Source organism: Diaporthe citri (genome assembly GCF_014595645.1).
Source record: "Diaporthe citri strain NFHF-8-4 chromosome Unknown scaffold_8, whole genome shotgun sequence".
In the NCBI taxonomy this organism is placed as follows: domain Eukaryota; kingdom Fungi; phylum Ascomycota; class Sordariomycetes; order Diaporthales; family Diaporthaceae; genus Diaporthe; species Diaporthe citri.
Window position 1 is genome coordinate 2777501 of NW_025064853.1, and position 13222 is coordinate 2790722.

At 52.7% G+C, this 13222-nt stretch overlaps 6 protein-coding genes across 6 annotated transcripts; 3 read left to right on the forward strand and 3 right to left on the reverse strand.

Annotated features, from left to right (window-relative positions):
• Positions 1-367: 367 nt before the first annotated feature.
• Positions 368-2068, reverse strand: INS49_015077 (uncharacterized protein; the record flags this gene model as incomplete). The annotated part of the gene is made up of 1 exon (XM_043175763.1): positions 368-2068. One exon carries the CDS (start codon positions 2066-2068, stop codon positions 368-370), a length of 1701 nt encoding a protein of 566 aa, XP_043020720.1.
• A 743-nt stretch (positions 2069-2811) lies between these two features.
• On the reverse strand, positions 2812-3545 carry INS49_015078 (uncharacterized protein; the record flags this gene model as incomplete). Its single annotated transcript, XM_043175764.1, has 3 exons — positions 2812-2829; positions 2987-3244; positions 3315-3545. The coding sequence occupies 3 exons, from the start codon at positions 3543-3545 to the stop codon at positions 2812-2814; spliced, it is 507 nt and encodes a 168-aa protein (XP_043020721.1).
• Positions 3546-4340: 795 nt separating this feature from the next.
• INS49_015079 (uncharacterized protein) lies at positions 4341-5518 on the forward strand (the record flags this gene model as incomplete). The annotated part of the gene is made up of 3 exons (XM_043175765.1): positions 4341-4381; positions 4446-5139; positions 5207-5518. The coding sequence occupies 3 exons, from the start codon at positions 4341-4343 to the stop codon at positions 5516-5518; spliced, it is 1047 nt and encodes a 348-aa protein (XP_043020722.1).
• Positions 5519-6895: 1377 nt separating this feature from the next.
• INS49_015080 (uncharacterized protein) lies at positions 6896-7924 on the reverse strand (the record flags this gene model as incomplete). Its single annotated transcript, XM_043175766.1, has 1 exon — positions 6896-7924. The coding sequence occupies one exon, from the start codon at positions 7922-7924 to the stop codon at positions 6896-6898; it is 1029 nt and encodes a 342-aa protein (XP_043020723.1).
• A 2068-nt stretch (positions 7925-9992) lies between these two features.
• Positions 9993-11691, forward strand: INS49_015081 (uncharacterized protein; the record flags this gene model as incomplete). Its single annotated transcript, XM_043175767.1, has 2 exons — positions 9993-10163; positions 10228-11691. 2 exons carry the CDS (start codon positions 9993-9995, stop codon positions 11689-11691), a joined length of 1635 nt encoding a protein of 544 aa, XP_043020724.1.
• A 796-nt stretch (positions 11692-12487) lies between these two features.
• On the forward strand, positions 12488-13015 carry INS49_015082 (uncharacterized protein; the record flags this gene model as incomplete). Its single annotated transcript, XM_043175768.1, has 2 exons — positions 12488-12712; positions 12875-13015. The coding sequence occupies 2 exons, from the start codon at positions 12488-12490 to the stop codon at positions 13013-13015; spliced, it is 366 nt and encodes a 121-aa protein (XP_043020725.1).
• Positions 13016-13222: the final 207 nt, after the last annotated feature.

Below are 13222 nucleotides of genomic sequence, written 5' to 3' on the forward strand. Positions count from 1 at the left end.
TAAATTTATTTTATTTTAATAAAATAAATTTATTAAATTAATTAATTATTTAATAAAAAAAAATATTATATTAATATTTAAATTATAAAAATTATTAATTATAAATAAAGTAATTAAAGATATATAATATATATATTATATATAAATAATATAAAAATAATAAATTTATAAAATAAAGTATAATTAAATTTAGCTTTTCCTTTTTTTTTTTAAGTTTTCCTTTTTTTTTAATTAATTTTATGCTTTTATAGCTTCCCCGCTATATAAGTATAACATCCTTTATAATTAGGTGGTAATTAAAGTTATAATATTAGGTAGGCGGTAATATGGTATTGTGGTTCCTGATACCATTCCTTACTGTTACTAGCTACCTAGGGTCCCAAATGAGCTCGATGACTTCATCCGTCCCCAGCTCGTCCTTGAAGACGTATATCTGCGTCAAGGCCCCGTTCTTCTCATCCGTCACACTCTCCACAAGCCTCCATGTTTTTTTTTCTTCTCTGCCTAATTTTTGTCTTATCGGACCCAGGGACCACCTATAATCCTTACCGTCGGCGCCCTCCCACGTTCCCTCCATAAGATCCAACTCCGGCGCACCTTTGGGGTATCTGACGATGGAGTATCCGTTGGTGAAGACGACCTCGGCCTTCGACCTATCCGTTCCAAATCCGGAATCCCAAGCACCCATCTCAGTTTTGTTCTGAGAACTGCTGCCAAAGTCTGGGAACCGCCATCGCTGAAGGAAGCACCCGCCACACACCAGGGCGACGCGGGCCATGTCCAGAACAGGGGCAGAGTACCAACTCTTCCAATGGTGAAGCGTCAGGAACCGCCACCCGCTCTCAAAGAAACCATCCATAGACCCCTTCATGTCCTGTTGCTGAAGGCCCTTCACTCTCTCAAGCCGCGTGTGCGTGTGGTCGTGGACACACTCCATCAGCTGCATGTCCCCTCCCCTTCCGCTGAGGCAGTCGCCCAGGTGGGGCCCCAGCTCCTCTGCGAGCGGCACGGAGAGGAATATGCCCGCGCCGCCGAACGCGGCCATGCCGAAGCGCGTGGCGGCGAAGGACTCGGACAGGTCGCCAAGGTACGCGGGCCTGGTGTGGTCGTACGCGGCCAGGGCGGCGGACAGCGGCTCGATGGCGGGCAGGAAGGTGTCGTCGTCGAGGATGCCGAGCCAGAACGTGTCGTTGTGCGCGAGGTCGGCGCCCGAGTCTGCGTACTCGGATGCTGACATACGCCGGGCCCGCACATACGCAAGCATGTCGAGGATGACCATCATGTGGCTTTGGGAGACGGAGTGCGCCGGGTCGTGTGGCCGCACGAGAAGGAGCTGGATGCCCGCGGCGGCGAACTCGTCGATGAGGGCCGGCCATGTCGTGGCCTGCTCCGCCTCGAGGGCCTCCTGTGTCTGGCCCGACTCTTCGTTGGGCCTGTCGGTCACGAGGGCTATGAGCGGGGACCCTGATTTTGCCATCCAGTGTGCGAAATGGGGCTTGGCGATCTTGAGGCGCTCGGATGAGGTCGCGATGGCAAACAGGAGGTGGTCGTACTGGCCAACCCGCTCGGGGTACGGGTCCGGGACGGCGAGCTTGAACGGCTCACAAGGGATGTAGTCGTCGGCTATGCCGTCACAGGAGAGCAGGTTGACGTCGACGGGCGAGCTAGCGAGGAGCGGCTGTGTCATGTTGGCGACAACATCTCGGTCCACGCCTCCCGCATTCGGGTCGGCAGGTGATGACTGAGGCGCTGCTGTGGAGAAGACGGGCTTGATACACCGCCTGGTGAACTTGATATTGCTGGTAAGGCCGAGCTTTTTGAGGTGTTCCAGCTCCGGGATACACTGGGGCGCGGTAGAATAGTCCGGCGGAGGTCTCTCGGGCCCGGGCTCGGGGCTCTTTTCCTCCTGCTCGACCGGTATCTTGTTCGGCTCCTCGGGTGTGGATGTCGTGAGGCGGACGCTGTCTGGCACAACATTCATGTAATGTGCGAAGCTGAAAAAGAAGACGATCACGGCTGCCACGAGGACGAAGCGCCCGAACGGGCCTCTCGGGAGTCCCGCTGTCATTCTGGACGGGCGGAAACCTTCACGACCTCGCGGTCATCACGCCACCGTACTTGTAGACTGACAGATATGGGGTGCCGCGCACCAACGCAACCGTGCTGCGACAAGTGCGATGTGGCTGGGCTCGCAGTCGTCTTGAGGAAGGCCAACATACAACAGCAGCACAGCAGGACGCTTTGTTATCTGAGGCACCTCGTCGTTCGTCCCTCTGCGTTGTGCTTATTCCCAAGATCGAGTGGCTGCCTGGCAAGACTGTTGTGGTCCAACGCGGCTACACGGCAAAGGCCTAGCCGCGTCGAAGGATCCTGCGTTAATCCAATTCGAGGTTTGCCAAGATCAAGCTGCAGGCCGTATCTCCCAACTTTTTATCACCTTCCTTGAGGTGTTTTATTTCCGTCGTCCCCCGGCGGCCATGTTGGCCCGCAAATCAGGTTGAAGGGGCGTCTACAGGTGGCAAACATTCCGCGTGCGGTTTGGTTGTTTGGTTCATGGTCATTTCGGGAGCCGGGGCAAGCAAGCCAAGCATTGATTTTGACACATGCCAGCGCTTCACTGGTCCTGATATCATTGTGAAGATTGGCGATTACCTTTTTCGGCACGGTGTCAATGGACGTTCAAGTACAACAGCCGCAGTAGTATCAACTGCATGTAAGTGGATTCGTGACCCAAGAGCAGGGGTCACGGACAGCTTCTGGGGCCCGCCCTGGCAGCAGAAATCGTGCACCTTTTGTTGGGTCAACCCTAGCTTAAGGCTGAGGCTGGGGCTGAGCAGAAACAAGCTTCTTGTATTGTATCCAGTCATCTGCGCGTGGAAACGGACGGTCTGGCACCGGGGTCCCAAGAAATCCATCCACAGAGATGTTCCCACCCATCCCTGGGGTCCCATTCCAAGAACCTCCGGCCTTTTCCCAGGCTTCTTACCTTGTCGTTGTGTGTTCTGAAATAGCCCCGGCCGTTGGTCGCAAAGTCATTGCCCCAGCACAGGGAGTGATACTTGGTGGCCAACGGTGCCATGGGCGACGTGCTATCTGCCGGCATGTTTGTATGATAGTGGACCAGGGTCGACATCATGAGAGCGTACCAGCCATCTTCGGGTCTGGTCGAGAGGATGATGGCCGCCTCTGGATACGCCTTTACCAGCTGCTCGGAAAAGATGGCCGCTGGGAAATCGGCAACCCCCTGGATCCACCTCATTAGCACCGATCTAGTGCTCCATTCCGCCCAGGAGCCACATTGTCGGGACGCGTACCTCGAATCCGGCTAGAATGTTCTCGAAGTCCTCTCGTCCCCACGCGGGCCCTTTCCCTTCAAGATTGTCCTCGAGGGCTTGTATCCACAAGTCCTGGTGTTTGTTCTTGCCCACTTCGCGCATGTGGTAGACATTCGAGATGCCAAGCTGCGTCAAAGCCTCTGCAAGTGCTTTATGCCTCGGCTCATTAGCCTGGTTCGGCATGCCCAGGCTGGGGTAGAGAACGGACATTGGGTCCCCGTCCTCGGAGGGCCAAGCACAAGTACCTTCATACTCTTCACTGTCCTATAGTAGTCACACCAAATCTTGATACGAGAGAAAGGGTAACACTGAGCTAGAAGAGTCATGAAAGAGAGGGCTACTCCTGCTACCAAGCAGTCTATATGGATCCCATCCTCACCCGGTGCCCACGCAGTTTGTCAACGCGACAAGCCGGGACGTCGGAGAGACGCAGGATCACCTACCACACACGCACCTTCTCAAACGAGGCATACTTCGTGGTTCGCCCAGCGGTAACCAGGACATTTGGTAAGCAGCTTGAATTCAAGCATCTCTCGTCATCTGAACCGTCGCCGGAAGCCTGATGTCACCGCTGTGTACCAACGTTCGGAGCTTGCCCGAGCCTGTCCCGGTTGAAGTTGAGGGCTTCGCGTGATCAGCCTCTGGTCACAAATGCTCCTAACCCTTCCTTGCTTGTTTTGAAGCTACTGAGGATATGAGTGCTTTCCCGGGATTCCCAATCCGGTAGTACCGCGCCGATTTGAACCTTGAAGCTGCCCGCCTCCACGGGGTCCAACTGAGGGGGAGCAGGGGTTAGCTTCATCGCCCTAGCTGCCGAGGTCGGGCCGTCAGGCCATGGATCACGACGTCTACTCAGTCTACACACGAGAGTCTTCAGCTCTCGGCCGCTATAATGGGCACGATCCGCACCTGCGCGAGCAGAGACTTCAAAAGATCCAGCATCTTGACATCAAACTGAAGCCTCGAAACTGTGTCCACGGCAAGTATTCCACCTAGACACGCATCATGGCTGATAAAGTGTTCAACGTTTCTGTAATTGGATATGGGTAAGTTAGACCACCTCTTTGGGAGACATGCGAAAGCACTGCTGACCGGGCACCGTCACGACAGACTGTCCGCGAAGGTCTTCCACATCCCCTTCGTGGCGGCGACGAAGAACCTGAAGTTGCACTCCATCCTTCAACGAAAGCCCTCCGAAGGCAACTCGGCGCCCGAGGACCACCCCGAGGTCAAGCATTATACCTCGTTCGACACCTTGCTCCAAGATCCCGAGATCGACCTCGTCGTCCTGTCCACCCCGCCAAATACCCACTTCGAGCAGGCCAAGCGAGTCATCGAGAGCGGAAAGCACGTCCTCGCCGAGAAGCCCTTCGTGCCAACCTCGGCCGAGGCTGAGGAGCTGGTCAAGCTGGCAAAAGAGAAGAACAAGCTGCTTTGCGTCTATCAGAACAGAAGGTGGGATGCGGACTTCCTAACCGTCCAGCATCTCCTCCAGGAAAACAAACTGGGGCGAGTTTACGAGTTCGACACGCACTTCGACCGCTACCGGCTAGACGCCCCCACGTCATGGAAGAGCACCCTGACCATGGCCGACGGCAACGGGGCCATCTACGACCTGGGCACGCACCTGCTCGACCAGGTCTACGTGCTCTTCGGCAAGCCCACCGCGGCCTACGGCAAGTTCACCAACCAGCGCGAGGGCAGGCTCGTGTCCGGGGTCGGCGGCGTCGAGAACGAGCCGGACAGCATCTACGCGACGCTCAGCTACGCCGAAAAGGGCCTGCTGGTCCACGTGCGCATCGGGGTCCTGAGCGCCGAGAGCAAGCAGCCGCGCTTCTGGGGTCCGCGGCTCCAAGGGAAGCTACCACAAGACCGGGCTGGACGCGCAGGAGCCGCAGCTGAAAGCGGGCATGAAGATCACCGACGCGGGCTTCGGCGTCGACGGCGCCGCGTACAACGGCACCATCGAGGTGGTCCAGGACGACGGGTCCATCCAGGACTTCACCTTCCCCAACGTCGAGCCCCAGACCTACCTGAGGTTCTACGAGCTCCTCGCCAAGGCACTGGCGTCTGGGAAGCAGGACGACCTCCCTGTGCCGGCCCAGGAGGCGGCCGAGGTGCTCAAGATTGTCGAGGCCATTCAGGAGAGCGCCCGTACCGGGAAGGAGGTCTCTGTGGCATGATCGCTGCTGGAAGAGGTTGAAAGACAATACAGACACCAAGTCCGTGCTGCCCGGTGCATGTGCACGCGGGTCGCTTGTGTTTTGCACCGTGGTTGGTTGGGTCAACGTGGACTCTCATTACGGGAAAGCGCCCACCCAGGCTCGTTTCCAAGATGGATCAGCCACCATCGTGCCAAGGTCGATATATCTTGTTCCCTCGGTCCTTTTCAGCGCTGTGCGCCCCAGAGTTGTGGGGCGACGTAACACAACACACCGATATCGCAGCTTTCCGAGAAAGCTTCGCTCGGCAGTTGCGATTTGGCTGACTGAGATCCTCGATCGAGATTATGAGGGTGTTGCGCATCTCATTGTGGAACCGCATCCACCAGGACTGGCCAAGTACTCAGATAGTCTCCAAGGGCCAGTCTTTCTTTCATATTGAAGCGTAGGACTCAGTCTCGTGGGGTGTGTATGTCACCCTGCTCCTGCTGCCTCGGGGGCTTTATGCCTTGCAAGTGCAGGAAGTATACACACCTCGCTTCTGAAGGTGGCGTTACTCTAGCTCTGCTTCGCTGGAGTATAATACGAGTGGGAGTCGGATGGCTGTATTGGCTTGGTATATCGAGTCGGGCTGGAACCAATGGCTCTCCACGACTCTTGTCAACTTTGCGAGGTCAGATTGTTGGATCGTACGATGTGGGCCGGATGTATTTATTTCTTTAAAATGTCCTACCAGGGGGAAGGGGGTTTCTGACTAGGTTACCCAATACAGTCAAGTTTTATAATAATGCCAGCATTAAATTAAATTTTAAAGATTACAGCAAAATACTAGTAAAATATTATATAATAATTATTAACAAGAAATAATATTTAAAGAAAAACATTATATTAATTTTAATATATATTAAAGTTAACCTTATATTATACTTTATTATATTATATTAAGCATTTACTTATATTTAAATTAATAATTTAAACCTTATTTACTTTAAATTTATTTATATTTTTAAATATTTCCAGAATTTCATATATTTTCTTATAATAAATAATTAAGTTAATAAACAATAAATAATTAATTAAATTAAGGATAAGGAAAAGGATTTTTTTACCCCTTATATTAAGGTTTAATATTATATTATATATTATAATATGTTAAAATAATTATATATTAATAATAAATAAGTTATGCTAAACATATATAAATTTATGCTATTAAAACATTAATAGCATATCACTATTATATCGCCATTTCATTAACTTGCTTGCAGCACCTATACGCAACCCCCCCTCCCCCTGGTAGGGTACTTTGCGAATATATATCTCCGAGTGGGCTTCGGATATTTTCCCATCATGAATCAAAATCACTAGCTCTCTTTACAGCAAAGTCCGCCCTGGAGCTTACCCAAGCCGAACCAAAGTCAATTCCAAAGGCACAGGCGCAGTACAAGTAGCATTGTTGCCAGCGTCATGAGTGCAAGTCAGGGGGAAGCTGCCCTCGTACCTGGGGATCTTCCCACTGCACCCACCGTTGTAATTATTGTAATACACACTGCCAGTGTTGCCCGTGTCCTTGTTCGAGTCGCCGTAGAAGCCGATGTAGTCCGCCGCGCTGCCGCAGTCAAAGTGGCCCTCGCCGATCTCGTACCGGCGGATGGACTGCGCGTTGGCGGCGGCACACGTGGCCCCCGTGGCGAAGCCGATGGAGATGGTGTCGGGAGGGCCATAACCCAGCGGCTGGTACGCGGCCGAGGGTAAGCCCGTGTAGCAGTAGGGAGTGCAGGTGCACGAGGGGTCGCCGTCGGCGCAGACGGTGTTGGACGCGCTGTTCCAGCACACCCGCGCGTCTGAGGGGTAGTTTGGGTTGGCGCAGTCCAGGTTGTGCGTCGAGTTGAACCACTTGAAAGAGGTTATGGTGAGCGTCTTGGGGACGTTGCAGCCAGCTGGGATTGTCACACCCGGCGACGCTGTAGAGGATGTGGCTGCCGGCGTGGCGGCGGGTGTTGACGAGGGCTTCACAGAGCTGGTGGAAGTGCTGGACGTGGGCTTCGTCGACGAAGAGCTAAGTTTTGACGAGCTTGATGTTGGGCTGGGAGCTGCTGCTGGGGAGGACGAGACACAGCCACGGTCGTAGAATGTGTCGGAGCTGCTCGAGGAGGCATCGAAGTTGCCACTCACGGCCACGTTGAAGAGCAAACAATTCTTGCCGCCGAAGCTGAAGCTCTTGCACTTTGCGTTCGCAAGGCAGCGAGCTGAGCACTTGGCGTAGGTCGAGTATTTGGCACTGCTGTCATAGTCAAAGTTTCCGTTGCCTCGGTCGTCGCCCTTTTGGCCGCACATGTCGGCTCTCTTCTGGGGCACCAGGCCGGCTTGGCCAAGCCCAGAGAGCAGCGGAAGGAGGAGACATAGGCTTTGAAGATTGGAGAGCATGTTGCCCGGTTTGAAGGATCGGAATTAACGAAAGGTCTGGTTGATTCAAAGAATGTGGTCTAAAGAGAGGCACGGCCCGAACGGACTTTGCAAGGCAACGCTGTGGGGAAAAGCGACTGTCACAGTAGGATTACATCTCGTGATCCTGTTCAATAGATGTCTTATATAGGGTGCTCTGAATATAGGCTTCAAGGAGAGTGCTTTGTTCTCAAGTAGCTTCTCTCCTAGGCATCTGCAACCCCGGCACTACTTCTCGTGGCGTTTGCCCGGCGCGCCGCGACTCCCACGTTCCGGAACGGCTGAGGGGCTAGCACCATGCATAGTCCAGGACACGGCGAGGAGACCACGATGGGCCCGTTCAGGAGCATGCAACTAGAAGAATCTGGACAGCGTTTCCCGCGAATACGGTTGCGCTAATCCAGGGGAAAGGAGCTGAATGGCGGGCTCGAGCGCATCCCGCTTACCTGGCAGTTCGTATACGCTCGGGTACTAAATCACTAGTCTCCACCTCATCGGATTCTTTGTCCGAAGCTGAAGATTTGTCAAGTCTCAAGCCTTAGCTTTTGTCAAAACATAGTTAGCTGAACGCTCACTTGCTACTGACGTCGTAGCATCCTAGAGTCCTTGCTTGCATACCTCAGCAGGAAACTCTGCCACTGCTGACAGCACGTTTGAGCGAAGGCGAAGACGCAGACCCTCCGGAGTTTATGGAAGTGGAGGAACAAGTAACCAGCGCTCGGTTTCCGTGGCAACTTGAACCTCTACTCACGTGAACTCGGCCACTGTAGTACAGACAACACATGGAAAATTCAAACGATTACTCCACAGTTCGTGTCCGGTAAATAGGCTGATGTACAGGCGCCAGGATACCGTCCTGGATGCAATGCATGGAAATAAGAAAGGTGCCACAACGGTCGATTGCCAACCATCCAATCTGTTTACCTCCTGACTCTGGAATAATTTACATGCGTATTCTGTAATCGAGGTGCAGAACAAGAGGTGACAGCCTTCCGTCTGCCATCAAGTCTTGGGATTCTGCTGAAGTGTTCCTCTTTCAGTGAGCCGCTTCGCGCCACTTATCACTCTTTCTTCGAGCTGTTTGAAACGACTGTCTTTCATGGGAAAATTCTGCGACAAACGTTGCTTGAAACCACAACAGAAGAACAACAATTAGGACCTGCTCCCCCCCCCCCAAATACCCATCCATCGATCTCTCAAGCCTCTATAGGTGTGAGACTCGTGAGATGTACCACTGCTGACCTTCACAATATGAGCTTGAATTTGGTGCTCGTACAGTAGCAAGGTGACAGAATGACCTCCCAGCACGCACCCTGTCTGAGATGAAGGCGAGCTGACCATTTTGGGAGCCGGTTTCCGCCCGGCGGCCGGATTATGTATGTTGTGTAACGCCAAAATTTGTATTGGGCCTGCAAAAACCCACAAACAAGATTGAGGAACGTTGCATGCGCCATTAGGGATGGTGACCGATGCGTGTTATCCATCGGCAACATTTTAAATCCGATATTGGTGCCTGGACTGCATCCATGGGTTGAACAGGACCAGAAGTGGTGATGATCGGCTGGTGGAGGGCGCTCCTGTGTCTTGAAAGACATGATCTGCCCACAACTACCGCCTGGACCCGTTCTTCTGCAGGCTGTCACGGCTGTGTCGTCACTATGCTTAGCAATTCCACATCGGTGGTGCCACAAAATCTGCAGGTTTGCTCCCGAAATTTGACAGGTCGAGCATTTGTCTGGGCAACCTCTGGAATGTTGCATCTTACCCATATTGGTGACCACATGGTCCCTTTCTGGTTAGTCTCTGTGGTCCCTGGACGAAGTCGATCAGAGCTGCCAGCCGGACACCGTGTTCAGGCTTTCTCATCCGGCTCATCCGACTTTGGCGATGAGCTTACAGTTGTGACGTGAAGCTGGCTGCTGTGGGATTGAGGGAGACCGGGGAGCCACCATCTATGCACACACAGAGTGGGGAAATGGACGCGGCTAGGACATCAAGCAGCCATGATTTGGAGCTCACGTCGGCCGAAGCCGGGCCACAAGGAGCAGAAATGAGTCCGGAGCATAAGGACCCCGTGGCGCTGAACGACGAGGCTGACGAGGCTCTTGGCACGGCAGGCCGTCGCAGAAAGCCATTGTCTTTCTACATGGCGTTTCTGTGCCTTTTAATCATGGTGTTTCTCTGTTCTATGGACTCGACCATCATGGCGGTCTCGATACCAGTAAGTCAATCCCAGCTGCACCACCTCAAAGCCTCGAAATAGTCACAGAAGCTAATTGGCCCAGATCATCACCGAAGAATTGGGCGGTACTACCTTTCAGGCCTTCTGGGCTAACCTCGCCTTCACCCTCACGGTCGTCATCAGCCTGCCTATATACGCCAGCGCATCGGATGTCCTCGGCCGTATAATCCCACTGTACACATGCTACGTGCTGTTCTTGGTGGGATCCGTCGTCTTCGCCACCGCAAATTCCATGGCGGTAGTCATCATTGGCCGTCTGATCCAGGGGCTGGGTGGCGGCGGTCTCGATGTCCTCAACGAGATACTGATTGTGGATATCACGACGCTCAAAGAAAGACCGCTGTATATGGGTCTGATGGCTGTTCCCATGGCTCTGGGTACCATCGCCGGGCCGATAGTAGGTGCAGCGTTCAGCGAGTACATCAGCTGGCGATGGCTTGGCTGGATCAATGTGCCCCTGCTCGGGGTCGACGTTGTCCTTGCAGCCCTTTTTCTACGCCTGAAGGCTCTCGATGAGCCTCTTTCCACGAGATTTACTCGGCTCGACTGGATAGGGAGCCTCATATTCACTATTGGAGCTACTGCTTTTGTCCTCCCGCTCAGTTGGGCGGGAAATCTCTATCCTTGGTCCTCATGGAAGACAATCGTGCCCCTGGTCATCGGGCTGCTCGTCCTTCTTGTCTTTGCCGCTTACGAGGCCAAGCCGGACGCGCCGTTATTTCCACACCGCATGTTCAAGTCTCGAACGTCGCTCATGACCCTTCTCAGCGGCACAATACATGGCCTGATAATCTATCCTGCCACCACATACCTGCCCCTATTCTTCCAAGCTGTGAAGCTGCAGTCACCCCTTCAATCTGCGGTGTCTCTACTGCCATCATGCTGCGGAGTGGTGGGATTTGCGCTGCTGTCTGGGGTCGCCGTGGAGGTCAGCCGTCGGTATCTGTGGCAATTCTGGGCTTCCTGGATCACAATCGCTATCGGAATTGGTATCATTTCGATATTCGACGGGGGCTCTTCCGTAGCAGAGACGGCTGGGTTCCAGATCATCTCTGGCGTTGGCCTTGGTGCCCTGTGGACAGTGCCGGCGCTTTCCATGCAGGCAAGTGCCGCGAACGTCGAGGACCAAGCCCTGGCAGTCGGTATACTGGTGGCTTTCCGCCTTTTTGGTGCTCTCATAGGCCTTGCGATTGCGTCTACCGTGTTCGCCAGTATCTTTGAGCAGTCCATTGCTGCTCTCCAGCCTCTACCAGCCGCCGCCGCGGCACTGGACCAGGCAAGTCAAGCAATTGGATTCATTCCTGGCTTGAAGGGCCTTGATGACCCATCAGATGTTCTCTCTGGCATTATCAAGGTGTATCGAGAATCTTTCCAGGTGGTATGGTATGTCATGGCCGGATTCGCCTGTGTTGGCTTCTTTTCGAGCTTGTTCATCAAGGAAAAGTCGATAGAAACCGAAGAGACAGGCAAGCAACATTTGCAAACAAGGGAGAAAAGTAGAATTTAATCTTGTCTATTCTATTGCGTCACACCTAGTGGATAGTGTGAATTTAGATGGAAATCAAATGTCTGAATACTGATTTCTGCACAAGCGCATGTTGCTGCTCAGACGCACTTTGCAATTCCACTCGGGCAGTGTCCATCTTTGTCAGACTTTACAAGATTTGGGCTTAACAGTATCTCGTGAAAGCAAGCCATTGCTTTGGATCAGCAGCAGTAAATCTGTGTTTATCAACGGCAAGCTTGACGGCTTCGCCTCTCAGCTACGAACAATAGGCCAGAGTGCCGACTATTCCTAGATTGAACTCAGCCGATGCTGCAATTTTTGATGAAATGCATTCCTTGAGTATCCATATCCGGCGCATCTGATTCTCATTCCCGGACACTGGAGACTGAATTTAATGGTTTCCTGTTGGTGCTCAGAGTGAAAAGCTCGAGGAAGCAAACCGTGGCACCAACAATTATCAAGTCGCGTATGAATATTAATCCTTTGGTGGGGCTAGATAGCAAGCTGCTGACATATGTGTGTCTTCCTACCCCTTCCTACGGCTGACCAACGCTGCCGCGCAAGTGCTTAGTTCGGGCGCGCTGGTCTGTAAGTCGGCACTAGTCGGACCAACATTAGAAATCCAAGAACCGCTGGTACGGGCACGGCGGAGCACTCCAATGCAACATTAAAACCCCTCTGATCCGCTCCCCTCGTCGAATTCTGTGTTTGTCTTCTGAGCATACCATCCAAACTCCTCCAGTGCCTTGCCCACAAATCCGAGTATATCTTCACCGCGGCTCTAAGACACACCAAAATGTCGTTCCCACAGCCAGAGAAGAGTGAGGGGTTCACACTCGTCATCACCACGACCGTACAGCCAGGCAAACTAGACGAGTTTCTTGAGAATTTCTGGCATGTTTTCAAACTTGTGTCAGCCGAGCCAGAGTGCCTGAGCTTCGAGTTGTTCAGGTTTCCAGACGAGCCAAACAAGCTCAAGTGGGTTGAGAATTGGAGCAAAAGCAAGGACTGGTTCCTGGAGGTAAGATTTCGGACATCTCTCCGTCACGAAGTACCTGCTTCCTCCCTTCCAAACCTTCTGTGCCTAGGTATTACCTAGTGCACGTTTGTGGTCTTTGATTGGGCAAAAAGAAGAGGTTGTATGAGAGAGTGTAGACTGTCATTTGACTGACCATTGCTGCAGCACCAAATCACTAAGGACTATATGAAGCCATACACCGAGGCGACTGATCACCTGCTCATTGGCGGCAAGCAGTGGGAAATACTGGAGCGATTCGGAGGTGATTGGGCTCGTTCCAAGGAAGGTGCTTACAAGCAGTCTTAAGTCTCGGACTTTATGAGATGTTATATATGTAGAGGACATCTCGACTGGATTGACGGTTTTCGAGAAGGCCAGAATCTAGGCTTGATGTTGCTTTAAATGAACTCTGACGAGATTGTTCTCATGAATACGCCGCCGCCTGGGCGACCCTGATTGAGCAACTGCCCCACTCAACCTTCATTTATATAATATGTATTAACAATCTTTGGT